Raw genomic sequence first — 27,615 nt, forward strand, 5'->3', positions numbered from 1 at the left:
ACAGAACATGAAATTAAATAGTTCAGAAACACAGACACCACTGAGCCCACACCCACTGTTGTCACCTGTAAACACCAGCTCACAGTGAACACAGAAGCAGCTTCTACCCTGGCCCGGGGTCCACGACCCGAGGCCCTGTACAGAGGTGAGATTTCTTCTCAACCCCCCCACCCCACCCCCTCCCCTCCCGCTCCCCACACTGCCCCGGTGAAAGGAAAAGAAGGAACCCCAACAACTACAACAGTGACAAAAATGACAAGCCACGGTGGCACCCCCTCCCCCCCACCCCCCCAGTACAACATTGAGCTTTTGGATCAATTCAAAGGAGATACAGAATCATTTTTTTCAAAACGTTAAGGAAATCAACTTGAAGAAATACTTTTCAAAGTGTTAATACTTTCTTCGGAGGACACGAGAGTTCCCGAACCCCACCGTGACTGGGTTAGGGTCGCGCAAGGAACCCCGGCGAGTGCTGGCCACAGCTAGGTAACACAGGGGGATGCCCTTTTGCATCTAGAAGGGGCCAGGTAGCAGGACCTCCAACACCACGTTCTCCACCCTCCCCCCTTCATGGTGTCACCGGGGCGCTTTGCCATAGATATTGCTGCGTGTGACATTCAAGCGCGACACTATGAGTTTCAAGCAGCTGAGATAGCAGAAATTTTGTTGGGCAACATTCAGATTTGGACGATTAGATTGAACCCCATGGACGTGGTTCGTGGCTGGGGCTCACTCAGCAGGGCCCCGGTTTGCTGGAGCTCTGTCGAGGAGATCAGCAAATCACCCGGCTTACACGGCTTACACTCAGAGTCTGGCTGTGCGCTGCTGCATTCCCCAGGATGGTTTGTGGGGGGAAAAAAAAAAGCCCTGGTTTCCAAAACATTACACTGGGTTTATTTCACTTTTATGTTGTGTTAGGATCCTAGAGAACTTCAGTTATCAAAGTACTGAAAGCATATATTGCAAGAACAATTTGCCAGCTCAGTGATTCCCAGTATATTATATACACTGTATGTGTGTGCAGACGTCTCTCTCTCTCTCACACACACACACATATATATACTTGTATATTTTTATTGGTACGAAACTGGAAATGCACGAAACAGTACTTTGCAAGAATCAAGTCCACAAATAGAGTTGAACAACACACCAAAGAAGACGGGGAAGCTCTATTGGGACAAGAAGGTTCAGTTTTGCAACATATGAAGTAATTTCTGAACCACCGATTCACTAGCCTGACGTGTTCCCTGTGGGACCTGGATCGCCCCGCTTGGGCTCCTCGGAAGGAACGTGGCGGCGGGCTCAGCTAGTGACAGTCAGCTAAGATTCCCGCGCTAACGGGGATTCAGAGAACCCAGCAGCCCGATTTGGGTGTGGAATTGCTATGAAACATTTTTTCCCCCGTCTTTGAGGGGAAAAAAAAAACAAAGTCTATTTCAGAATAAATTTCTTTATATTTAGGAATATGTTTTGTTTTTTGCTGAATTGGTGTCTGACTTTCTATATTAAAATGGGTTTATTCACTGGGTCAGTAAACAGGCAGCTTCCTTCATATCTGGGTGATAAAAAGACAAACCCCTTTTGATCACCCCGGCAATCACCCCACCGCCAGCCGGCGCCCCCCGGAGGTCTGCGGGTGGATGCGTGCGTGTGGCCGCTGCGCTGGGCCGAGCCCCCCCTACAAGGCCTGCTCGGGCACGCGCTTGTGGAAGATGACGGACTGTCTCTGCTGGTACTGCTGCTTCCGCCGCCGCCGCCGGTCGCACTGGCAGAGCAGCAGCATCTTGAAAGTGGTTCGGAATGTTTTGTTACACAGCGCATAGCACACGGGGTTCACGGTGCTGTTGATGTAGCACAGCCAGTAGCCCAGATTCCAATAGGTTTTGGGTATGCAGCTGTCACAAAAGGTGTTCACCAGAACCATGATGTTGTAGGGGGTCCAGGTGATGATGAAGGCGAGCAAGATGGCACTGAGCGTCTGCGCCGCCTTTTTCTCCTTGATCAGCGACATCCGCTTCCGCTTGGTGATCTGGCTTCGGGTCTTCAGAGCAAACCTCTTGGCCAGAGTGGCCTCCTTGAAGGACAGAGGTAGAGTGGCCGTGGTCTTGCCCACCGAGGAGTTGGCCTCTGACGCCTTGGCTGTGTCCACGGCAGACTCTAGCTGGATGGGGAGCTTGGAGAAGCTTTTCTGGAAGCCGGCACCGTCGTCCATGCTCTTCTGGGCCTGCAGCTTGCTGGCTTTCCTCTGCGGGTCGGCCGCCCCCAGCTCCTCGTCGGGCACCTGCAGGTTGTCCGAGGAGGGTAGCTTGGTGGAGTTGAGGATGGTGCTGTGCCCGGGCAGCTTGAGCACGATGGAGTAGATGGCGCGGGTCTCGGAGCCGATGTCCTCCTCGTCGGAAGAGGCCGAGTTCTCCAGGGAGGCGGCTGCGTCATTGTTATTCCAGCTGTCGCTGCTGCTGTGGTCGGGGTCCATCTGCTCGGCGCTGGGCTTCCAGCTCTTGGTGGCGAACCAGAAGTGGCAGCCGCCGTACTTCCTCCGGGACGAGCGTTTCAGGCTCTGCTGCTGCAGCTCATAGCTGCTGCAGCTCCGAGAGCTGCCCGTGGGGTGGACAAAGTTCTCGGCCTCTGCGTCTGTCCCCGAGGCCTGCAGCCCGGCGAGCTCTTTGGTACGTTTCTCGGTCTCCTTATAGATCCTCCAGTACAAAATAGTCATGATGGTGACAGGCATGTAGAAGGCAGCGATGGCCGTCCCGAACGTGATGGTGGGCTCGCTGAGGAACTGGATGAAACACTCGCCGGGCGGCACTGTCCTCTTCCCGACAAAGTACTGCCAGAACAGGATGGCTGGGGCCCAGAGGACAAAGGAGATGACCCACGCCAGGCCGATCATCACGCCGGCTCGTTTTGTCGTTCGTTTGGCTCGGTACGTGAGCGGCCGCGTGATGGAGAAGTACCTGTCAAAGCTAATGACCAGGAGGTTCATGACCGAGGCATTGCTGGCCACATAGTCAATGGAGAGCCAGAGGTCGCAGGCCAGGTTTCCTAAAGCCCACCGATTCATGATGATGTAGGTGGTAAACAGGTTCATGGAAATGACCCCAATAATCAGATCGGCGCAGGCCAAACTTAAGAGGAAGTAGTTATTGACCGTCTTCAGCTGCTTGTTGACCTTGAAGGCCACGATCACCAGGATGTTGCCGATGATGGTCACCAAGGCCAGGACGCCCGTTAAGAAGGCGATGAAGACCACCTGCCAGATGGTGTGGCCTCCCAGCGGGTCACTGGTGGTGTCATTGGCAGAGGAGAAATTCCCGGCTGCCTGAGAGACGTTGTAGCTGCCAAGGTGAGTGGCCGTGCCTGGGGGCAGCCCAGCATCTGAGGGGCTATGCACCCAGGGCGAGCTGATGTTTGGAAACAAAGGCGAGGTTGTACTGTTAGTGTGCCAGCTCATTGTGATTCTCGGACATAGTCTGGGGAGAGAAGAGAGAAGAGGCGCCATTAGGAGAACGTCTGCCTTCTCTGGATTGGTTCTTTGCACCGCACAACTTTTAAAACCCATGGGAGACCTCTGACAGGAGGCTTACTCTCAGGCCAGAAACATCCAGCTCTTTCTCTTACTTTAAAGGTGAGGGGCCTGGAGCTGGGGGAGACCGATCTGTCTGAGCACAGTTAGCAGGTGACATGCACCTGTTTGTGCCTGGTTCTTTCCGTCCACACTCTCCCTGTTCCTAAGCATATACCACCTACCCTTCCACGTCATGCGTTCCCCCAACAAAATCTTCCTTCTCTTATTTTAAAGAGAAGGGGGAAAGAGGAGATGTGTCTGTGCTGCTTATGCGATACACTGGTCTTATTCACCTGCATTTAATCCAGCCAGACCCGGGCCTCTCCCAGGCTGGAGGCATATGCAGTGTTAGGGAGTCGGCAAGCGTTTAAGCCTCCCCGGGCGTTAGCAGCCTCGTCCCGGAACAAGGGAGGAAACGGGTGTGAATCGCTACACACTGTGTCACCTCAAGATGTGGCTAGAGAAGCAGCGTGTCTGCTCTGTGTAACGGTTGATAACAGTATACAAGGCAGCTGTCATATGCTTGATAATATGCAGGAGCTTTGCCAGAATATTCTGCACTGACCAAACCAAGTTTTGGATATTTCCAGTATTTGGACAGTTTCCCTTCGGTGACGAGAAAGTGTTTGAGCACCCACACGCACACGTTTGTGTACAAAGGCTTGCAGAACTGCAGCTGGTTCTTTCAAATGCTTGTTAACCAAAATACATAAATAAGTGAGATGCTTCAGTGAGAGCATCACCAGGAAGACCTCCAGGCTGTCTCGGAAAGCTCTGGGTGGGACCCGCCTCCTCCCCTTGGATTGCTCACATCAGCAGCCACGGTGCACTCCACCCAAAATCATTCCTCAACAAGTGACATCCTGTGAATTCAGCGTTGATAATACTAGCACAATACACTTGGGAGCACTTGTGTTGTGTTTAGGCTCTTGATCTAAACAGGGTTCAACTATAAACTGTCACATACGAACAGGTACACATATCCATCCCCTGGCAAGAGCCCCACATCAAGTCTCTCCACAGAGAGCTGTCAGGTTAACACGCCGCCTTCTGGAGTGGCCTCAGCGTGTGGCAGGAGGGCGTTGCAGTCCTAAATGTGTAAGTTCAAATCTCAGGTCAGCCACTTCCTGGGGGTGACTTAACTGTTTTGGTGAACCACGTGCCTCATAGACAAATAAGAATGAAACATTCTGCTTAGTGGAATAAACTGTTGAGAACTTTAAAAGAGACTTTGTCACTGAAATGTTTTAATGTATGTCCAGGGCTTAGTACGGAGCCTGACACAGAGCTATGTGTGACAGAAGCGTCGGGTCCATTGTTATTTTACTCTTCTTCTTCTTGAACAATGAACTCACTTTGCTCTGGCTTTCAGGATGCTCAAAGCCCAACGCAGGGCAATAATAAATGATCCAAAGAGAATATAGATCGGACACTTCCTACGTGACAGACGTTGTGCAAATCACCATATGCTTTATCTCACTGAATCCTTAAAATAATCACATTTTATGAGAAGTGGAGACACAGAGAGTTAAGTAATGTGTCCAGAGATCAAGCCGATGCATGAAGGAGGAGGGGGGAGAGATTCTCACCCAGATCATCTCGAGCCCTCCCACTCTGCGTTGCACTGTGATGTTTCTCTAACTCTCCACCGGTCTATCCAGATGTTGCATACAACTAGCCTGTCCCAACTGGCTAAAATGTGTTATCCACCTCCTTAAAGTAGAATTAATGTGCATTTAAAAATTAGATGAGATGCCATTTGTCACCTAAAAGATGAGCAAAATATAAATGATTGGAGGCAGGCAGCATGGACAACAGTGTGAAGGACAGAATCTTGTGGTTGTGGCTACAGTGTAAATTGGTCGACAATGTGACAGGTGATTTAGCAGCATCTGTCAGAATAATGCACAAATTCCCAGATCCCAGGAGCTGATGCGTGTATGTGTGGTACGTATGTTTTGTGAGTGTGTGTATACCTACACATAAAATACCTAAGTGGTTGGACATACACAACATGCACATATAATTTTATATACACTTACATACATATATACATTTATATATATTTACTTCAGCACTATTTGAAAATAGCAAAAAGAGATAGTCTAAATATTCTAACATATTGTTCTGTTACAGAAAAGAACACCTGTATAATCCAGAGATGAAATTCCCCACAAGGCACCGATTTCCAATCACGGGTGATGGGTGGGGTTTTCTTCCTTACTGCTTTTCACTCCTGAGGGTTTTGTTGGGGCACTCAACTCACCCTTATCTCTAGCTCACTCCCACCGAGGACTGCCCGTATCTGGGAAATGCTACATGCTGTTGAGGGTACTGGGCTGCATTGAGGGTTTCTTCCCAGATGCAAATGCAGAATGTCTATCTGTTCTCTGCCTCCCCCTGCTTCCCGGGTCCCCACAGTTCCTACAGGCTGTGCGCCCATCTTCCCCGTCACACCTGCAGCCACACGGATAGAGGAGAACAGACCCGTCTGAAACCAGACACCTCAGCTCGAAGTCCCGTCCTTGAGTTTAACAGCCACTTCCTCCTGGGCGGGCGAGGTGTCCTCCCCAACATGTGCCCACGAGTATTACTTTCTCCTTCCTATGATCACCCTTAGTCCTGCATTACTCTCTCATCTGCTCCGTAGCCCTGCTGATCTTCTACACACCTTCTGGACAGCTTCCTCTCCCCAATGTCTTTCACTCCAAAGCTCCAAAGCTTCCTGGACATAGTGGCTAACTTTCTTGTCCATGCTTGGTTTGGACTGCAACCCATACTACATTCCTCCCTCCCTCCTGCTCCCCGCTCCCCACTCCGGCCCCTGGGGTGTGCTGTGAATCTCACATGACCTCCCACAGCATGTTTTAAAGTTCTTTTTAAAAAATTTTTTAAATTTTTTAAAAATATTTTATTTATTTACTTGACAGAGAGAGAGATCATAAGTAGGCAGAGAGGCAGGCAGAGAGAGAGGGGAAAGCAGGCTCCCCGCCAAGCAGAGAGCCCGATGTGGGGCTCGACCCCAGGACCCTGAGATCATGATGTGAGCCAAAGGCAGAGGCTTAACCCACTGAGCCACCCAGGCGCCCTAAAATTCTTAAAACACCTTCTAAGTCTCTGCCATCCTGTCCCGTGATGCTGATCAGGTTCTGGTGACTTTCACAGCTCCTGCCTTGCCGATTTTCTTATAACTAACTGTAATGGCCAGTAATCCCAGTGCTTTACGTTTGTGTTGATGATACATCTCTCTCCTCTCCTCTTTGTTTCTTCTTGTCAGCGTCAGACAGTGGGTGTCTGCTCTTTGTCTTTCCTTCAGCCATCCTTTTGGAAATGCCCTGTCCTCCACAGTATGTATTTCTGGAAGGGCATCCAGCACACGGCCCTTGACTCTGCCTCAGCAGTGGGCCTGAAGAACATGCCAGCAGGAGCAGTAAATTAAGGAGGGGAGCTGATACGGATTCGGGAAAGAGAGGGGAACTCTCTGTTCTTTGGGATTTTTAGGTGCTGGTGACCCACTTATATGCTCGTGGAAAACCTGAGAAGCAAGCAAACGGAGAGGAGAGAGACGGCAGGCAATGCGGAGCGTGGGGACAGCATGACCATGATGTCTTCTCAAAAAACCTGACCTAGAAACTCCTAAAGTCAAGCCTTCCCCCTTGACCTTGTAGGTTATGGGAGCCAACCATTTCCTCTGTTGCCTACGCTGCTGAGCTAGGTTACTGCCATCTGCCGCCCAAACGGTCCCAACTAACCTAACCGCCACCCTCAATGTCAGCACCTCTCACAGAACCACTAGTAGCTTTAGGTCATTCGCACCGGTGCCACTGAATTTGGGAAGTCGGGACTCTCCCCTCCATGGACTTACCCCGTAGATGAGATATGGCATCTGAATATAATAGTTTTTAAAAAGCACCACGTATTTTAGGCAATGTCAAATTGTTCCCTGCAAATTACACACAAAATATCAAATCATATTATGTGTGTAAGAATTCAAGAGCCAAATAATTTGCTCAGCTGACCAATGTCAGTGGAGATTGTAAGTAGGGATTTTAGAAACATGCCTTAGAGCAATTCTTTTCTTCCGGTTCATTTCATCCTGTGATTCTGTAGAACACCACAAATTATACAATATTCCATTCCAATTATCCCCTGTGAGAACACAGAATATAAAAGAAACCAGAATTGAGTCCTACCCATGGGTGGGACAAGCTCTCTGTATTGGGTTCATCAGATACCCGCTCCGGGGCTCCTGGAACCTAGCGGCTTCTTGGCTAATCACTAGAAATTCTGTGAAATCACAAACTGTTAGACAGGTGATCTTTGACCTAAATTCTTTGGCATGTCTACCGGTGGCCATTGTTCTCTTTATAATTCAACACCAATTCAATATCGAATACCCCTTAAAGTTTCAGATAGGTGCTTTTTCTTATTTTAAAAATATTCTCGTCTCCGTCCATCATACCACGGATATAGACAATGAAATGAGCAGGAATTTTCCTGTTGCAAAAGGACCCTTTAAGGAGAGTAACCTGTCATCCCCCCATATGGTATAATATCCAAAGGACAATAATTAATAAGTTAATAGTTAATGATCATACATTCACTCCAGATAACTATAATTGCCTCCTGATACCTTCATATGCATGAAAGCAAAAACGAGGATGTGAATCTGGTAGGTGAACGTGTCATTGAAGAAAAGAAATCCTTCTGAATAGGAAGTGGAAATTATGGGCAAAGCACATTATTAAAACCTGTTACGACTTATAGCTACGAGGGGAGAAATGTCTAGGAAATCACCGACACTCCTCTGATGCTATAATACAACGAGACGCATGGACATCACTTCTGTTAATAAATATGAGGCTATGGGTGCCTGGGCGGCTCAGTCGTTGGGCGCCTGCCTTTGGCTTAGGTCATGGTCTCAGGGTCCTGGGATTGAGTCCCGCATCAGGCTGTCTGCTCAGCAGGGAGTCTGCCTCTCCCTCTCTCACTCCTCCTGCTTGTGTTCCCTCTCCCACTGTCTCTCTGTCAAATAATAAATCTTTAAAAAAATAGGAGGCCGATATTTTCATTAATAACTTTTTATTGGAAAGCAGTGAAAGGTAGTTAAGAACCATGGTCTCAGAGCCTGTGTGTTTTGGGTCTGAGTTCGGGGTTGGCTGAGAAGGAGGGCAAATTTGGCCAAAGGCCTAACTTCTCTGAGACCACACTTCTTACTCTGTACAGATGGATTACCCGTGTGGAACCACAATGGACCCCGAAGAACCAAAAGCATCTTGAGAAAGAAGAACAAGGCTAGAGAAAACACAATCCCTGATTTAAGTTTTTTTAAGTTTTTTTTTTTAAAAGATTTTATTTATTTATTCAACAGACAGAGATCACAAGTAGGCAGACAGGCAGGCAGAGAGAGAGGGGAAGCAGGATCCCCGCTGAGCAGAGAGCCTGACGTGGGGCTCGATCCCAGGACCCTGAGATCATGACCTGAGCCGAAGACAGAGGCTTAACCCATGGAGCCACCCAGGCGCCCCACAATCCCTGATTTTAAAAAAAGATCACAAAGCCATGGTAATTAAGAGTATGACACCGGCCTAAACACAGACACACAGACCCGTGTAACCAGAAAGAGTGCTCACAAACATCCGTGTATATACGGTCAACTGATCTTTGACAGGGGAAGCCAAGAACACAACAAGGAAAGGACAGCCTCTTCCACAAAAGACCCCGGGAAGACCGGACAGCTGCCGGCGAAGGAACGAAACGGGACCCCAGTCCTATACCATACACAAAAGTCAACACAAAACCAACACAAATGGACACAAGACTTGCACGTAAGACCTGCGACTATAAAGCTCCCCTGAGAAAACACGGAGGACAAGCTTCACGACACTGTCCTTGGCAATGCTTCCACGAGAACTGAAATGAGCATCTTCGAGGGCTCTGAGCCCTCCCATGTCCATTGTAGCGCTCTCGACAGTAGCTGAGACAGAGAGACACACTAGACATCTACGGATGGACGAACGGGTGAAGGAAATGCAGTGCGTGCACACGTGGACTACTTCTCAGCCTTCAAAAAGGAAATGTGACAATATGGGGAACCCCGAGGAGGTGGTGCTTCGTGAGATAAGCCAGTCCCAGAAGGGCAAATACTGCATGAGTCACCTATCTGGGGCGTCGGAAACAGCAGAATGCAGAGAAGCGGAGAGTGGGTGGGCGGTAGCCGGGTGTGGCGGCAGCGAGGGACAAGAAACCCCGTACTCGGGGTACACGTGATGCAAGGTGAGTCCAGGTTGCACACGCCCGCGCTGTCTGCAGCTAACAGACCTGCAGTGTGTGGTTAAATTCTTTTCAGGAGGTAGATCTCATGTTAAGTGCTCTTATCGCAAGAAAAACAAACAGGACCCCAGGAAAGCCACCACCCACTCTCTGTGGGTTACAAAGAGGGCAAGAAACGTGTGGTGAGCTAATTCTTGGAGGTCTTCCCTGATTGGCTGCCTGCCTTCCACCAATGCCAACCTCTCAGGTCCTCAGTGTAGGGTTGCAACTGCAGGAACTCAGGGAGACCATGCTCAAAGTTTGCTTTTTATTGTATTTATTTGAGAGAGAGAGACAGAGACAGAGGGAGCAGGGGACAAGCAGACACCCCACTGAGCAGGGAGCCAGGCTTGGGGCTCGATCCCATGACCCTGAGATCATGACATGAGCTGAAACCAAGAGTTGGATGCTCAACTGATTGAGCCACCCAGGCCCCCATCAAAGTTGGCTTTTGAAAGTTGACTTGAAACACTCTGGTAGAGACAGAGCTTAAAACACTAGAGTCTTTAAACATCAAGGAACAGTGTACCGGCCGAAACATTAGGTGCCTCCTCACTGGTAAAGAAAATGCACCGCTACAACTACTATGAAAAAGTGATTCAGCTATCAATTCCATGGAAAAAGTCTGCGCACCACGAGCCAGCTGTTTAATTTCTACGTGTCTGTCCTCTAGAAAATCTTGCATATAGTCATATACAAGGGGGGGTTACATAGAATGTTTGCTGAAGCATGTGTTGCCATGACAAAAATCAGGAAAAGAACATCAGTTTGACAGTGGCTAAAAAAAATCTGGTAATAAAGGGAAATACAGCAGAAAAAAGCTAATTTACCGATCAATCATCTATGTATCTATCAATCATCTATTGACTTAAACATAAGCCAATATGTTTCTAATGAAGCTATAATTTCCAGAAGAAAACACAGGGGGTAAGCTTCATGACTCTGGTCTTGGCAATGCTTTCATGGCTGGATACATACATATACAGAAAGTTACAGATGTACACATAAATAGGAAAGTTTCAAAAGCTCTAAAAATATGTTGTTGAGTAAGAAAAAACAAGTTGTGGGGTGATGAATAAACATGATATGATTTAGGTAGCAACAAAACACATACAAAAATAGCGTGTATCTTATATAGATATTTGTATGCTTAAAAGTCTCATCAAAAGACAAGGATGCCAATCACACATTGGCAGTGACGTCTTGGACGGGGAAGACGACAAGGGTGAGGATGACGGACAAAGAGGGCTTCAGCTTGACCTGTAATGTCCCTGAGGAGAAAGCTACACGTTTCCAAAGCCAGAGGGAGGCAGGGAAGAGAGCTGACAGGAAGATCCTGGAATCTTGCCCTCCACCCCGAGCCTGGTTCTCCAGGAGGACAGGCGATGGTAGATAGCAAACGGATGTTGTAAACCGTGAAGTGTGTGCTGATTCCTGGTGCGGGATGGGGCCTGAAAACGGAAGTTTAACTTGTTATATAAAAGTAAAATTCCTGGGGGGGCGCCTGGGTGGTGCTTGGGTAGCTCAGTGGGTTCAAACCTCTGCCTTCAGCTCCGGTCGTGGTCCCAGGGTCCTGGGATCGAGCCCCGTGTCAGGCTCTCTGCTCAACAGGGAGCCTGCTTCTTCCTCTCTCTCTCTGCCTGCCTCTCTGCCTACTTGTGATCTCTGTCTGTCAAATAAATAAATAAAATCTTTAAAAATGAATAAAATAAAATTCTTGGGACACCTGGGTGGCTCAGTTGGCTGAGCACCCAACTCTTGATTTTGGCTCAGGTCATGATCTCAGGGTCATGGGATCGAGCCCCGCATCCAGCTCCGTGCTGGGCATAGAGCCTGCTTGAGATTCTCTCCTCCTCTCCCTCTGCCCCATCCCTTGCAATTTTTCTCTCTCAAAAAAAAAAAAAAAAATTAAAAATTAAAAATAAAATTCCTTACTCCCTTATCAGTGTATTAATGGCCTGAAAAGATCTTATACACTTTATTTTTTATTTTTTGATGATATACACTTTATGAGTAAATGATTCACGTCCTGTCTGACACAGTAAATCCTAGTCCTTCTGTCAGTCCTGGACCTTCTCTCCCCACCACTGTAGGGAAATTTCTTCCCTTCGTTCTTCAGAGGGGACCTTCACAATGGCTGTGCCTCTGCACAGCACTCGTCTTCTATCCCCAGCCCGGTGGGGTACATTTCTGGTGTCCCTGTTCCCTTCACAGTGAGGCCGGATCTAGTCAGGGGGTGTCCGAACATGGCCAGGGAACACCAGCCCCTCCTCCTCCTCCCAACTTTCACTCAGGTCCCGGTACCTGAGACATTTTCCATAACCTTCTCCCTGCCTCGGTGCCAGATTCCTCTTCTTCTTCTTTTTTTTTTTTAAAGATTTTATTTATTTATTTGACAGACAGAGATCACAAGTGGGCAGAAAGGCAGGCAGAGAGAGAGGGAGAAGCAGGCTCCCTGCTGAGCGGAGAGCCTGATGCGGGACTTGATCCCAGGACCCTGGGACCATGCCCTGAGCCGAACGCAGAGGCTTTAACCCACTGAGCCACCCAGGCGCCCCTCAGATTCCTCTTCTTAAAAATATCTTCGTGCCTTGGAGGCCCAACAGTGGACGTCTGGCTGGTATGACATCCGAGGAAAGTGATCGCAATGTCAAGAAAAGCCTTCCATAAAGATATCTAAAAATACTTACTGGAAGTGAAGGTCACCTAATGTCTTTTCTCACATACATCTGCCATTTTATAAACAGTATGCGATTTCCTAAGAACCAGGGGTACTGAGTGAGATCCAAATGAAATGATCGATGTGGGCTTTCTGTTTACAGCGCTGTCCCTGAGAGGAGGATAGGATTTCCAGGCACCATCCTCTTCCTCGTCCTGACCCAACAGCCTCCATGCCGTAGACCTTGTCCGTTTCTAATCAAGGGACTTCATAATCTTTGTTCACTGGATTGACTCACACTGGTGAGGAGACCCAAGGGAAGCTGTGCTTTTCAACTCAACACGATCCTGCCAGTGGGTGTCGACTTGAACGCCTTTACTCCTGGATTCTGGGAGGACGGCCCTTGCCTTCCGTGTGGATTACTCATATCTGTGCATATATAGCTCGGCTCTTGAGTTCGTCTCTGAGTGTATACTTTTCCAGACCGTTTTCACTACGTTCTCTTGACGAGCACATACAGAACCGACTCACTGAGTTCTTCAGAAGTGAAGTCAGAACCCGATCAGTGGGCCAACAGGAGAGTAAAAACGTGTTCATATATGCGGTCATGACGTAAGATGGGATCTGAACTGTGGGCGGTGGTCAGCAGCGTCTGAAAGCCACCGCCGTGGGCAGCTTGGCATCTTTTATTAAAATTTAAAATGAGAAAGGGAACCAAAAAAATGTGGCTAACTATTTAAGGATACAAAGTTTAGGGGGAAGTGAAGGATGGCTCTGAGAAAGCTACTCCCTATTAGTTGTAGAAAATGTTTTCTGGGATTATAAGTCCGTAAAATAGCTGGATAGCATTTTAAAATTTAAAACGTGTAAATATCCCATGTGAAAACCCATGTGCCAGTTCTTAGAGAAACGTGAGAGGCCAGTGTAAGTGTGAGGCATGTTTCTAATGATGGATTCTTAGAGACAAAAGTGCTCTTACTTTCTATACACCGTCCTGGCGTCACCTGTTCTGGAAAAAAAAAAAAAAAAGGACTGGGGGCTGTCAACGTTTATACCTCCTGGAATGATGAAAAAATGTGCAAATTAATGTCTTCTAGAGGTCTAAATTAATTCCACCTCTATTATTCTTATCACTATTACTGTAATTGTGAAAAACGGTGAAAAATCATGCAAAACCCCCAAAATACTTCTGCAGTTCACAACCATGCCCCTTCCCTAAGATCAGTTATTTGGTGCTGCCTCCGTATTCCGAACCCAGACGCGACAGTCACCATTCACGACCATCTGCCCCGGCGAAAGGGACTTTCCTCAAAGCTATGTTGGCCGGGGTGACGCAATACCAGAGCCAGCCACTAGGTGGCAAAGTCGACTCGGAGAACAAGCTCTGTGGGCAGGTGCGGAGAGGCAGCGCGTTTCCCCAGGCTGGTGACGGGGAACCTCCGCTTAGCTCAGTCACACAGTCCGTGGAGGGTATCAAAGAGGGTCAGCAGACCCCCTGCAATCAAACGTGTCTTTAAAGGGAATCCAACCTTTGCGGACTCGCACAGTCAGAACCAAACTCTGTGAACTGAGCTCTTGTTATTCATTGGAGCTGCCAGGAGGAAAGATGTGCCCTAATATGGAGCATTTGCTCATGTCGCGAACAGAACATTCCGGAATGCCAAAATGGGAATCAAATTCCACTTAAAAAAAAAAAAAGACAAAGCTTGTTTTTAAAGAGTCGATGTATCATGCTGCCTCCCTTGGTTGCGGCCTTTCAGAGGTTTTTATGCAATTTGACCACAGAAATGAAGGACGCTTGGCAAAGTGTTTGCATCTCTGCTGTTTATGCACAACAGTGGCTGTTGAAATCACAGGGTTTTACCTCAAAAACAAAAGTCTACATTGGACCCACGCTCTGCATCAGCACTCTCAAGCCCCAAACCTTTTGTTAATAGAATTTCCAGCAAAACAGCAAGACATAGAAATCAAATGAGAGGTAGTTCTAATTGAAACACACATCAAGCCCCTTTACCCTGAGGGGCCAACACCTTACCCCCTTACTGTCTTTACTCTTTTCTCAAGGAAAACTAGGGAAGGCGTGTGGCCGGATCCTCCCCACAGCAGACCTTCAGGATCCAAGATTCACTTACGATTTCTACGAAAAATGGGTAAGGAACAGTGCTTGAGAACTGAGATCAAAGCTAATATAATTGCAGAAATAAGGCTGATGAAAAAAAAATCTAGTGAAAGTGGTCATTTGGACTATGTATTTCTAACATGTACACTGCAAGGACAGCTGGCAAAGCACGTTCTTTCGGCTTGATATTTATGTTTTAGGATTGCTTGAAGGTAAGCTACTTATGATTTCTTTTCAAGATCTGTTTTTATCAGAGTATTTTTATATCTGGACATATTTCCCATATCTGATCTGCTTTTAACCTTCAGCCTATTTGCATGCCCCCTTCTGTCCCCTAGTTCCCGCACGTACTGAACACTGTTTGCAAAGGGAGCAGCAGTCACTAGGAAGGCATGCAGACAAGGGTGCCCCGAGTCTTTCACATTAGAGTCAGGAGACATGCCCCTTCTGCCATGTGAGCAGCTGCCTGAGCACTGTGATCCTGCTTCCTTGTCTATAAAATGAGGATTATCCTAGTTGAGGATTAGATAGAATGTGTAGAAAACACTCAGCATAGCCTGACTGGCCTGTAGCAGTTCCTCAACACCAGTAGGAACGGTAAGTTTCTGTGGTTGTTCGTTTGATTTTATAGAACGGCTTTATCAAGGCTAAACAAGAGCCAAGCTTTGTTGAGTTCTAAACCCAGGGCGACTTTGCCCCCACGGGACACTTGACATTGTCTGGAGACATTTTTCTTGTTCCCAGTTGGCGACAATGTGCTTCCGATGCCTAAGGGGTGGGAGGGAGGTCAGGGTGCTGATATACACCCAGAAGGCGCCAGATTCTCCCTCCACCCGGGGAGAATTACCCGGCCCGAGAGGCCAGTAGGGATAACAGAGATCCAGAAAACTGGAGCATCCCATTTTCCAGGAAAATCTGGACCCTGTCCTGGCCCTTATCAACCTAGCAAACTCTCTGGCAAAGTCTCTTCAAGCATCAGCTGATGTTTAATTCCTCTGGAAATCACATTCTCCAACCTCCTCTCCCCCACCCCCACCCCAGCTGGAATCCAGCTTGTCCTACTTTGTTCAGCTGTGATCTGAGGCAGCCCACGCATTTGAGTGCTTACTGCACGCGTTGGGCTGGGGACACGGTTCCTGCTCCCCGGAAACCACTGGTTGGAGACACCATCAACTACGCTGTCGTTGCGACAGAAGGATGACCGTCCATAATCATCTTTGCTTGAGGCAGCGAGGAGATGGCCAAGCAGAGGGTATGTGACAAATCTCGAGAAAGAAGACGTCAGGCTGTCAAGCAGGAGAGAAAGAGCACGGCATTCCAAGTGGCGGGAACAGCCTATGCGAAGTGTTGCAGGCCTATACCCCACATGCTCCCATCAGAGCGCACGGTGTTTCAATTTTTCTCTCTCGATACACCTCCTTGAGGGAAGGTTCCATCTTCTCCCACTCAAGGTTTTACTCTGAGATCTGCCACAGTTTCTTTCCCCCAGCATTCCCAGAAGTGTTGCCTCCACTCCCGCGTAACTGGGATGAACACAGTCACACTTAGGACAGGAGAGCTGGTGACGGGAGGGCTCGAGGAGGGGGTGCGGGTGCAGGGCAGGCAGGAAGGCAGAGACCGAGGCTGCACTGTGAGCAGCGGCCGGAAGGGAAGGTGAGCGGCGGGCTCCGGAGGCGGCGGCGGGGAAGGCTGAGAAAACCCCCGGCACTCTCACGACCACCTCGGCCACTCCAGAACTGTGCCACTCGGCGGGGGTCACCCAAAAAGATACAGAATCCGTGCAATCCGGGTTTTGGGGACAGGAAGGAGGTGTGGCTGGGAAAGAGGGAGTCCCCATCGTCACGGCGCTGAGCCTCCTCCCCTGCGGAGAAAGAGGAGTTCTCAGCCACCCCGTCCCTTCAACTGTCCCTCTGTCATGGGCACAAGGCAAATCCAGTCTCCTGGGAAAGCAAACACCACAGATCATTTTGTGACCGTCCTTTGCTCTCCCTGACCATACTCTGGACCTCACACAGGTGACATTCCTCACATCTCCTGAAGGCGCTGGGAGGGAGGTGATTGGGCGTGGGTCCTGCCTGGTCGTTTCTGAGTGTGGGACCTCCGGAACCCTCAGGAGCCACAGCAGGAAAGTAGCAGTAATAATACTGCATGGTCGTTAAGCACATTCGAGGAGATAATAAAGCAAGGGACACAACTGCCATCACCCAGCAGGTGCCCTCTCTCTCCGGCTACATGGTCAGACCCAGATCTGAAGTCCCTGGCACGCACCGGTCACTGGTGGCCACTCAAACATTTGACACATCGTTTCTTGTATCTATGCATCTTCATTTTACTATTAGGTTGTAAATTCTAAATTCTTGGGAGCAACGTGAAAAGACATTTTTACCTTTTTGGAGTTTCCAAGTCTTAGAATTCATAACCATGACAGAATTGTAAAACTGATCGTCTGTAGTTAACAATTCAGTGGGTCAATATTTGATGCATATGTTTGTACTAATAATATTCATTTTTTCTTTTATCTTTTTTTAAGAGACTTGATTTTATTCTGCTAGAGAGCGGGCAGGGGGAAGGGCAAAGGGAGAGGGAGAGGAAGACAGACAGAGAAGCAGGCTCCCCGCTGAGCATGGAGTCCAGTGCGGGGCTCGATCTCAGGAGCCTGGGACTGTGACCTGATCTGAAGGTAGACACTGAACCAAAGAGCCGCCCAGGTGCCCCTCACCTTTTCTTATAAAAGCAGATGAGGCAAGAAAAAGACATAGCAAAATCATGATTCCTCTCAGTGACTTGAAAGCAAAAAACCCTTAAAATCAAATGAATTCTACAAAGCAGAGCAAGAAACGGAGAACGGGGAGAGTTAATTTCCAATAACAGGGGAAAAAGCGAACACGCTGGCCAGACGGCTCTGGGATGCTCGGTGAAGAGTGCACGCGTGACTGAGACATTCACAGGCATTGCGGGAGGGAGGGAAACAACGGAAAGGAACATAAGACCCCACAATTTTCATTTAATTTCTACTGTCCTTTCAGGGACATGCCTTCTAAATTCTTCTCTCAAGGCTTTAAAGACAAACATCCTAGTGACCCAGGGGCTGCGGGCTTTGATCTCCATTTCCCTCCCACTACTGCCATGGGGACCGTCTGTCTAGAGAGCCAGGCGCTCCGGCAGGTGCGGGTGTTCGAACTCGTGTATCCCTCATAGTCATCCCATGGGGGCGGCAGGCCTTTCACCTGAAGCTCGAGGAAGCATGTGCACTTGCTGGTGCAAAGACTTGCCCAGTCCCCCAGCTAATTGCAAGACGCAGATGCGGCCGGATCCCCATCTTTTCCTAGCCTCAACCCTCCTCGTGGGTCTGTTATGAACAGGCAATTTCCAAATAACACCTAAGTGTATAAAGCATCAAGCTGGTCCTCTTGCCCTTGTCTCTCTCGCTCTCAGTCCCTAGAGGTAACCATTTAGGTCACAGTTTATTTAGTTAAGTTAGGTGAATGGATGTGTCCTTCCAAAATGTGTTCTCTTGCGAAACTATAAATATATGTTTTTAAGCATTCACTGTGTGTGAGGCTCTGCTCTCTATGTTTATACATATATGAAGCCATTTAATCCTCATGACAATCCTGTGAGTTAAGAGTCTTATATTCAGGGGCGCCTGGGTGGCTCAGTCGGTTTGGTGGCTGCCTTCGGCTTGGGTCATGATCCCAGGGTCCTGGGATCGAGTGCCACATCGGGCTCCTTGCTCTGCGGGGAGACTGCTTCTCTCTCTGCCTTTGCCTGCCTGCCTGCCGCTCCCCCTGCTTGTGCTCGCTCTCTTACTATCTCTCTCTGTGTCAAATAAATAAATAAAATCTTAAAAAAAAACCTCTCTTATTTAAAGGCCAGCTGAGAAAACACGTGGCACAGAGAGGTTAAGTGAGTAGGACAGGGTCACACAGCCTCTAGGTGACAGAGTTAAGATTTGAACCCAGGCAGTCTAACCTGAGATAATGCTCCCAGCGCCCCCCACCCCGCCGTGTGTATTATGTTGTCTGTCTTGCTATTTTTTTTATTTAATAATATATCATGGATAACTTTCTTGTTCAGTGCAAACGTATCTATGTCACCAGGCTTAAAGGGAGCCCAAGAACATAAAGAGGGACCATCTGGGATTCACTCGCACCTATGGCCTTGACTCAAATACAGTTTTCAGGGCAGGAAAGTGCATGAGACACAGTGTCTGCTGAAGATCCTAACTCCTTTTAAGTGAAATGTTGCAGAAAGCAGTGGGAGTGTGGCCAGCGCAAAGCTCTAAGATCCCCTGGGAAAGAACACGGCTGGTTTCCAGACTCATTTTCCCCAGTTGATCCCCTGGAGGCCTAATAAGAAGGCAAAGGGCCTTGTGTCCACGTTCACGGCCGCTGGCCACTGACTGTCCGGCCCACGTCACAAGGCCGTGCAGAAAATCACATTGATGAACAGACACGGGAGGACCCCGATGATGAAGACACATGGGCCTCGGAAACACCGACCCCCAAGAACAGTGGCAGATAATTCTGATGAAAGAAAATGGAAATAAAATTCTTCAAGTACATAAAGCGTAGAAAAGGGACTGCTGTGTTGAAAGTACTACCTTTCTGTTAAAATGAAACAATGGGAACAGAAACTGTGAGAATTAAATAAAATAGCAAAATGTATATTTTGGCAGAGCCCAGACAATTAAATATTAGAAAACAATGATCTCTTGTTTTGGATTTCCTGAAACCAAATGGAAAGTAGAGCTCATATCACTATTAATTCTGGCTCCATGGGATTAAAAACAAAGGGGCAAAGGAGTAAGGTTGAACCAGTTCAACAAAACAGGGCGAATCCTTATTCTAAAACTTGACAGGAATACAGTTGGAAAAAATGAAATACCAGAAGTTTGAAGTCGATAAAATGAAAAGATGTATTTAGGCAGAAAAGAAGAAATTATCCTAAGAATTCAGAATAAACGCAGAACAAAATAAAACTTTGGGGTGAGTGTTGAGGTTTGGTGCCCAGAATTATTTTTAGAAATCCCCACCAAACTCTACTTCCCCTGAGCCATCCCACCACGTGCTGTCGGGGCCTCACTCAGGGGTCTAGGTGTGGAGGGTCCCCACCCCGATGAGCTCAGGAGCATCGGGTCTCCCACTGCCCCTGCACTCCGGGGGTGGAGGGGGGCAAGGAAGGGCACCCAAATGCACGTGTAACCCAGCAGGGGCATGATTCGGGCCAGACCCACCTGATTGCACAGTGCGCACCCCAGGGGACCTGGGCAGGTGACCTCCCATCTGAGGCTTGTGTTTCTCTTTCCTCAGGTAATACCCGTAAAGCGTATGCTTCCACGCCCATGGTGTGAGGTCTCCATCCGTGGTCCTGGTTGACAACATCTTCCTGTTGATCTACAATGCGCCGAGTGCTTTATAGAGTTAACAGACCACCGTGGAGTGGCCATGCTTCTCTGAAGGACGAGATCAAGGCCATAAGGTAGGAATGAATCCCAGATAGTCCCTCCTTCTGTTCTCGGGCTCCTTTTAAGCTTGGGTGACATAGATACATTTGCACTGAATGCGAAAGATGTCCATGATATCTTATCAAATGAAAAAATACCCTGCCAATTCCTGGACCCAAATGTTTTAAAATCTTTACGGTTTCGATAAGGGAGGGGTTGCTGGGTGGCTCAGTTGGTTAAGTGACTGCCTTTGGCTCAGGTCATGATCCTGGAGCCCCAGGATCGAGTCCCGCATCAGGCTCCCTGTTCTGCAGGGGTCCTGCTTCTCCCTCTGACCCTCCCTCACCTCATGCTCTCTCTCATTCTCTCTCTCAAATAAAATCTGAAAAAACAAACAAACAAACAAACAAACAAAAAAACCGATACCGAAATCGGTGATTCCACGTCCCATCACGTTACTATTGGAGGCTGAATGGCCGTGTCGCTCAGAGCTGTGTGTAGGGCTGAACTGTTCTATTTCGGCGCGTACAGTGGGACCCGTGACGGAACCACTTCTACAGTAATGGGTCATACCATCACCTACTGAGGGCCTACTCCCTCTGCGGCATATTTATTATATATGTATTCTAAATATACATTCATTTGTTAGGGCAAGTCCTTGTAATGACTCTGTAAGATGGATGCTCTTCATATTTTATGTTGGAGAAAACAGGCTTAGAGGTTAAGACATTGGTCAAGGGCCGGTGGACTAGTTAAGCGCTGGGATTACAGACTGTGTGTGTCTGACGCCGAACCACAGCCTCCGCGCTTTGTTTAACCTGCACCACCAATGGGGTCTTCTTGCAACTGGCATTAACCTCATGCTTAACCCTGTGTTCATACATGGCTAGCCTGAGAATCGACACGCTTGATTCCTCTTTCTCTGCAAACGATGAAGCAGGTCATGGTTCACAGGAGAATTACAGAATTCTAGGGTTAGGCCCTCCCTGAATTAAAATTTGTATTCTTGGATACGAATCTGTCTTAATTCATTCTGACCTCTCCCATCATGCGTGGTGTCCTCTGGCAGGACCGTCACTTAGAATTGGTTAAACCTCTGACATGGGCTCAGCACCTCCCAGTTTGGGACTGAAGGCCGAAATGCCATCTCCATGGGCCACGGCGACAGTGAGTGGACTGGTTCAGAGTGAGCTCCCGCCACGGACACGGCAGACTGCTTCGTCGATCTCCATCGCTGCTGTGGCCGGGGGGACCAATGCGCTCCAGCCTTTGGCAGAGCTGTATGTGGAGGTGAGGTGAGTTCTCGGGGCAGGTGTGACGTGAGAGGTCACACTAAGATCCCTTCCCTGATGCTGGAAAATTGGGAAACCTGACTGTGGAAACTTCTGGTGAAAGCTGATTGTTCAGGGAAGCTGGTGAACACACTGGGCTTCTCCGTGAAGGCACAGACCGGAGAGCTTCGACCAGGCTATTTCTCGTTGCCATTCCTACTGACACATGGGCATTGGTGGCAGAAGGCATCTGTCTCCAGAGAAGAACACCACAGTGACCATGAGCACCACCACCGCAATAGGAAGAAACTTTTTGACTATAAAAACAGGCAATGAAACAAAAGGCTTTTTTAAAAAAAGATTTTATTTATTTATTTGACAGAGAGAGATCACAAGTAGGCAGAGAGGCAGGCAGAGAGAGAGGAGGAAGCAGGCTCCCTGCTGAGCAGAGAGCCCGATGCGGGGCTCGATCCCAGGACCCTGAGATCATGACCCGAGCCGAAGGCAGTGGCTTAACCCACTGAGCCACCCAGGCGCCCCAACAAAAGGCTTTCTATAAAAGTTAGTATTTCAATATATTCCTGTCAGGGGCAGACACAGACCCTGCGGAGACCAGAGCTTCTATAACTTTATGGTCTCCCTTTAACAAAATAAATACAGGGCATCTGGGCGGGGGCTGGGTTGGTTAAGCAACTGGCTCCTGATTTCGGCTCAGGTCCTGATCTCAGGGTCCACACTGAGTGTGGAGTCTGCTTGAGACTCTCTCTCCCCGTCTCCTTCTGCCCCTCCCCCTGCTCTCTCTCTCTCTCTCTCAAATAAATAAATAAAACCTTAAAAGAATGAACACAAAATTATGAGTATAAAATGCCATCACTCCGATCTCCCCCTGGGGCTTTGTAAAGGGACAGAACTTGAAGTTCTAGCTTTATTAGCCTCACAGTAAATTTTCTCCTAATTCCAATACAAATTGAGATGATCTGGGTACGATTGAGGAAGTGAAAGTTTTTAAAACTCTGCATCTAACCAACTGAATACATGTATCTGTATATTGAGAGGTGGAGAAATTCTCTTCTCTTACTGAATAGCTCAACAGGCAAACATGAAGATACAATGGCTGGAAAGTCTGATGCTGAGAGGAAGGAAATTTAAGTTGCCCAGGTAGGATGTATTCCCACGAATTAGGTTTCTGAAAGTTTAATTAGCTTCCAGAATGAAGAATCCACGAGACTCCACTGCATGCCACCAAATGATCAGGTTCAAAAAAGGGAGGGGGATGGATTTCAAGAAAAAAAAAAAAAGAGAAGAAGGAAGAGTGAGCTCCCTCTGCTGGCAAGCTGGTATCCACGCAGAGCCAGAAGCAAAGGGATCCATCTGTCCACACCAGGAATGTGAGCGAATCGTGAGTCACATACGCGGTCCTTCAGAGATGACAAAGGGCACATCAGGACATGCAAACCTCACATTTGATTTAGGTTTTCTATAATTTTTAAAAAAGATTTTCTTTATTTATTTGACAGAGAGAGATCACAAGTAGGCAGAGAGGCAGACAGAGAAGGTGGGGGGAGGAGAAGCAGGTTCCCTGCTGAGCAGAGAACCCAATGCGGGCCTCGATCCCAGGACCCTGAGACCATGACCTGAGCCAAAGGCAGAGGCTTTAACCCACTGAGCTGCCCAGGCAATTTAGTTTTTCTGAGAATGGTAAAGACTTTCATATGCTCACATGTCAGAGAAACATTTAGGGGAAAATGTCCTCTACATATTGGGTACAACGTGGCTCACACCAGGAGACCCAGCAATGCTTATTGGAACTGGGCTGGAATACTATTAGCAAATGCATGACAAACGGTACCCTCTCCAGCTGTAAGCAGGTGTCTACTGTGGTTCCTGAAGGAATGTTAGGCTCAGCCAACTTAACATCCTTAATGAGAGATCCAGAAACGAATGCTAATGACATCTTCACATGATATGAAACTTGCGACTATTGAAAGAACAAGCAGACATATGGAAAACCATGGAACTGCCTACAATTTTGCAGTTTATTTAAAGAAAACCTCTGACCAGATGTTATGCTATCCATGGCCACTGAAGATAGAAGACCTCCAGAAGGATTAAGTTGAAACTGATTCCAGGAAATATTTAAATAAGATATGATAATGAGACAGAAGAGCTGGCCCTGAGAAAATGTTTCCATGGGAACGTCTATTTTTTTCCTCCCTGTGATATTTTAAATTAGAATACATATCCATCAGGGTTGGAAACCCTCAGGCTCATACCCCAAATCACTGGTCTGTGGCACATCTCCTGTCCCATTCTGCTGGCCGTCCATCACTCGGGGGCTGCTGGGTGCTGCCTACGGTTCCAACCCAAGACTCTGTGCCTTCACCAAGGTTTGGGCACCAGAGAAGATGAAGTCAAGGCTTAGTTTCTGCCTCAACAAACATCAGGAGGCAAACCTGTCTTACTTGCTTCCTCAGAAATGTTAATGCCACGTGACTGGCGTGGAGTAACAAAGCACGCCCACTGAGGAATTAGAGGAGCAGCGTATGTGCTACTCAGTGTCTTAACAGAATTTTGTTGATCAACGAGAAATAACCACGAGACCACTGAGAAATCACTGTGAAAGCCTTTTTGATTCGCTTCCCCTCAACTCTCTAGCGAGGCGTCCGAGAGAGGTTAGCTTCCGCGGGACAGATCAGGGGAGAGGGTCGGAGGAACGATTTTAATCCAGGGCGCTCGGACCGGTCAGCTGTAGAGCTGAACGGCCTCGCACTTCGTTGAAACAGGCCGAGGATGAGCTCAAGACGCCCTTGGGGGCCTGTGAGGGAAAAGCCCCTGCAGGTGTTGTGGCTTCATCGCCGTACGTCCGTGGGAAGCAGGGAGCAGCTGTGCCCTCTGCTTGATGTGGCTGCTGGAGTCTCCATCACATAGTCATTGTCTGGTACCAGAGTCGTCACCAAATAAACAGATCTGCTGCAAAAAGGAGACAGCGCTGGAGCACGAACCAGGTAGGGCTATTTCTCTCAGGGTATAACGAGGGATTCCAAGTACGTGCAATAAGCCAGTCAGTTTAATTAGACGAGTGTACACTTCCCCCACATGTGTGTCCTAGACCGCTGTCCTCCAAGTGTGGTCCCGGGACCAGCGGCATCGGCATCAACTTGTTAGACGTGTAAATTTTTGGCCCCCACTGCAGACCTCCTATATCAGAAATTCTGGAGCAGTCCGTGCTTTAACAAGCCTTCCGGGTATTTCTAAAGCGTGTGAACGTTCAAGAACCATTGTCCTGGACGACTGGCATGTGTCTTCTACCTCATCCGTTAGCAGAATCAAGACACCCACTGGGGAGCGTGGCGGTGTTTCAAGGACAGCAGTTGTATCCCATTTCTTTGAAGACATCTGCCTGTTACAATTCCTGCAGTGCTCTCGAAACATCCTCTTCAGGCATTCGTTGCTCACCTCCCCAACCCCAATTCCTGCCCATCAGAATCTACACAGACAGCGGACGGCAAGTTCTTTGGCAGTGGCAGCGAGAAGGAATCAAGACCGGCAGCATGATTCACGTCTCTTATCTGGGAAGACATCTGTTGCTGGTGGCTAAGCATAGTACCCTTGTTTTCTACGAGCCACTCAGCAAGAATTCACTCTGCACCTACGAATATAGCCTCCCAAGGCTTTGAGGGATATTTAACAAACTTCGCGGCATGTTTTTAAACTCAAGGAATTACAGTCCAGCTGAACAGAAGGAAACAATTAAAAGCATTAAAGTTACAGATAGGCTCCCACTTGACTTTGCCTCTGCAACGCCCAGTACAGTGAGGGGCCAGGGCAGACCTTCTGTACGGACCTGCTCCAAGCCAATCCAGGAAGAGAAATATTTAAAACTTAGTAGCGGAGCGCCTGGGTGGCTCAGTCGTCAAGCGCCTGTCTTCGGCTCAGGTCATGATCTCAGGGTCCTGGGATCGAGCCCTGTGTCCGGCTCCCTGCTCAGTGGGGAGCCTGCTTCTCCCTCTGCCTCACCCTCTCCCCTGCTTGTGTTCCCTCTCTTGTGGTCTCTCTCTGTCAAATAAATAAAGTCTTTAAAAAAAATAAAACCTAGTCGCAAGTGCCACACACCTGCTGGACTGACACTACATCCATCCCCAGGCACACACAGTAAAGCTAGAGTAAGGGAAAGAAAAAGGGTATGTCAAGATGTGCGAGGTAAGCTATTTTTCTTAACTCTTTGTAATCCGCTTATACGGGAGAGATGAACCAAATTGCTTCATTATGAAACTAAGACGGGCTTAGTCTTCACGCGGCCGTGTGTTAGTTTCCCGTGCCTGCCTTCACCAATCACAACTAGGGCGGCTTAAAACAGCAAAAATGGGGAACCTGGGTGGCTCAGTGGGTTAAAGCCTCTGCTTTCGGCTCGGGTCATGATCCCAGGGTCCTGGGATCGAGTCCCGCATCGGGCTCTCTGCTCAGCAGGGAGCCTGTTTCCTCCTCTCTCTCTCTCTGCCTCTCTGCCTGCTTGTGATCTCTGTCTGTCAAATAAATAAATAAATAAAATATTTAAAAAAAAACAGCAAAAATGTATTTTCTCACTATCCCAGTGGTTCCACGTTTTAGAATCCAGGTGTTTGAGGGCTGCATTGCCTCCAGAGGCACTAGGAGAGGATCCCTCCCATGCTTTCTCCCATTTTTAGTCGTTTCACGCACTCCTTGGCTCGTGGCCACACCGGTCCCTTTACCCCGATGGTCACGCTGCCTTCTCTCACCTTCTCCCATGTCTTATGAAGGACACTTGTCACTGGACCCACATAGAGCATCCGGGATGATCTCAGCTCAAGCCCTAAAGTGAATGACACCTGCGAAGACCCTTTTTCCAGCTAAGGTAACATTTCACAGATTCAGACAGATGAGGATGTGGACCTGTCTTGTGAGGCTGTCGTCCGCAAACATAAAACAGGCAAGGCTAGCCCTCCCGAGAACAGAACTGTGATCAAGTGCAGAGCTGATGTCCGTGAGGGTTTGTCGATGGGTTTCACTTTTCCTATGATACATATATTTCCTTTGTAACTGTAGCTTGGCCAGTGCGGTTTTTCATTTGCATTAGAAAGATTTTACGAGGAGAGGAGCACTTTCAATAATGCTTCAAGAAGAAAAGAAGATGAAGAGATTAGAGGTGGAGGTAAATATAAAGGTGTTAAGAAGTAAAGCAGCAGGAGAGCAGATACAGTTAAGTAGGAGACATTTCATTCTCTGCTCCTTTCTCTGCATTTCTTTAAATTATTTGTGTGCCTTACAAGTAAGAATCAAGTGTGTATGTATTTGTTAAAAGGAATGGTTGGACACAAACCCAGAGCTAGACCCTGTTGGGTTCAAACCCACGTACCCGTTTTGTGACTTTTAGGAAAGTTACTTGATCTCTCTGTGCCTCAGTGTCTTCATCTGTAAAACACCCACTACTGAGTCCCTGAATGTGGGATTGTAAAGAGGATTAAATTAATAAATCACTCAGAATGCAGGGTACCTAGGGAACAGGTACTGTTTGCTAAATAAAGAAAATAAATGTGCCAGGTTCTCAGTTGACTTTAGGGATGAACAAGACAGACAAAAGGTTACATCCCAGGAGAAAAGAGAATCCTTCCAAAAATAAACTGAACACAACTGAGGTCCTGCAAAGGAAATAAACAGGCTCTGTAGTGGATTAAACGATACACAGGATGGGGGGGGGCTATTTTAGAAAACGTGGGGGGAGCAGCAACACGGGCCGAGATGTTGCTTATTGATAAGACTAATTGTTTTGTACTTTACAATGATGGGTCCGAAAGGCGGGGCACTCATTCTCCTGAGTAACTGATTCATTGTTATAATTTGTACGTTTCAACAGTAGCCTTACAGAGGGTGGAAACAGCCAGGAAATTCTCCTGAGCCACCAGGAAAATATCCCGTGGGAGGGAAACACTTGGATACCTATTTCCTCAACTACTGTGGCAGGACGATCCTCCAGTAATCTTGAAGAGGAGAATCCTTTCTATGCACAAAGTAGCCTCAGAGCTGTGGGGTCTCCATGAACAGAAATCACACCCATGAGTAAATGTCACCTCATTACAGGTTTCTTGGAGTCTTGCTAGTGGGTGTAGCCAACCTGCCCCACACCAGGGGTGCAGGGACCTGCTTCCTAGCAGCTCACAGCCTATGACAAAGCACTAGGCTACATGGCCTGGTAGTCACAGACACGTTTATTACAAAGATATATTT

At 48.0% G+C, this 27,615-nt stretch overlaps 1 protein-coding gene across 1 annotated transcript in view; it reads right to left on the reverse strand.

The window, feature by feature from the left end:
- Positions 1 to 1,678: 1,678 nt before the first annotated feature.
- CHRM3 (cholinergic receptor muscarinic 3) overlaps positions 1,679 to 27,615 on the reverse strand; it is a gene marked incomplete at its 3' end in the record, with an annotated part of 222,396 nt that continues 196,459 nt past the window's right edge. Inside the window, exon 2 of the mRNA XM_080823388.1 lies at positions 1,679 to 3,470. Within this exon, the coding sequence (XP_080679514.1) occupies positions 1,679 to 3,451 (1,773 nt within the window). The 5' untranslated portion in view covers positions 3,452 to 3,470. The remainder of the gene's footprint in view (positions 3,471 to 27,615) is intronic.

The sequence above is a fragment of the Martes martes genome (genome assembly GCF_963455335.1).
Source record: "Martes martes genome assembly, chromosome: 14".
NCBI classification, from domain to species: Eukaryota; Metazoa; Chordata; class Mammalia; order Carnivora; family Mustelidae; genus Martes; species Martes martes.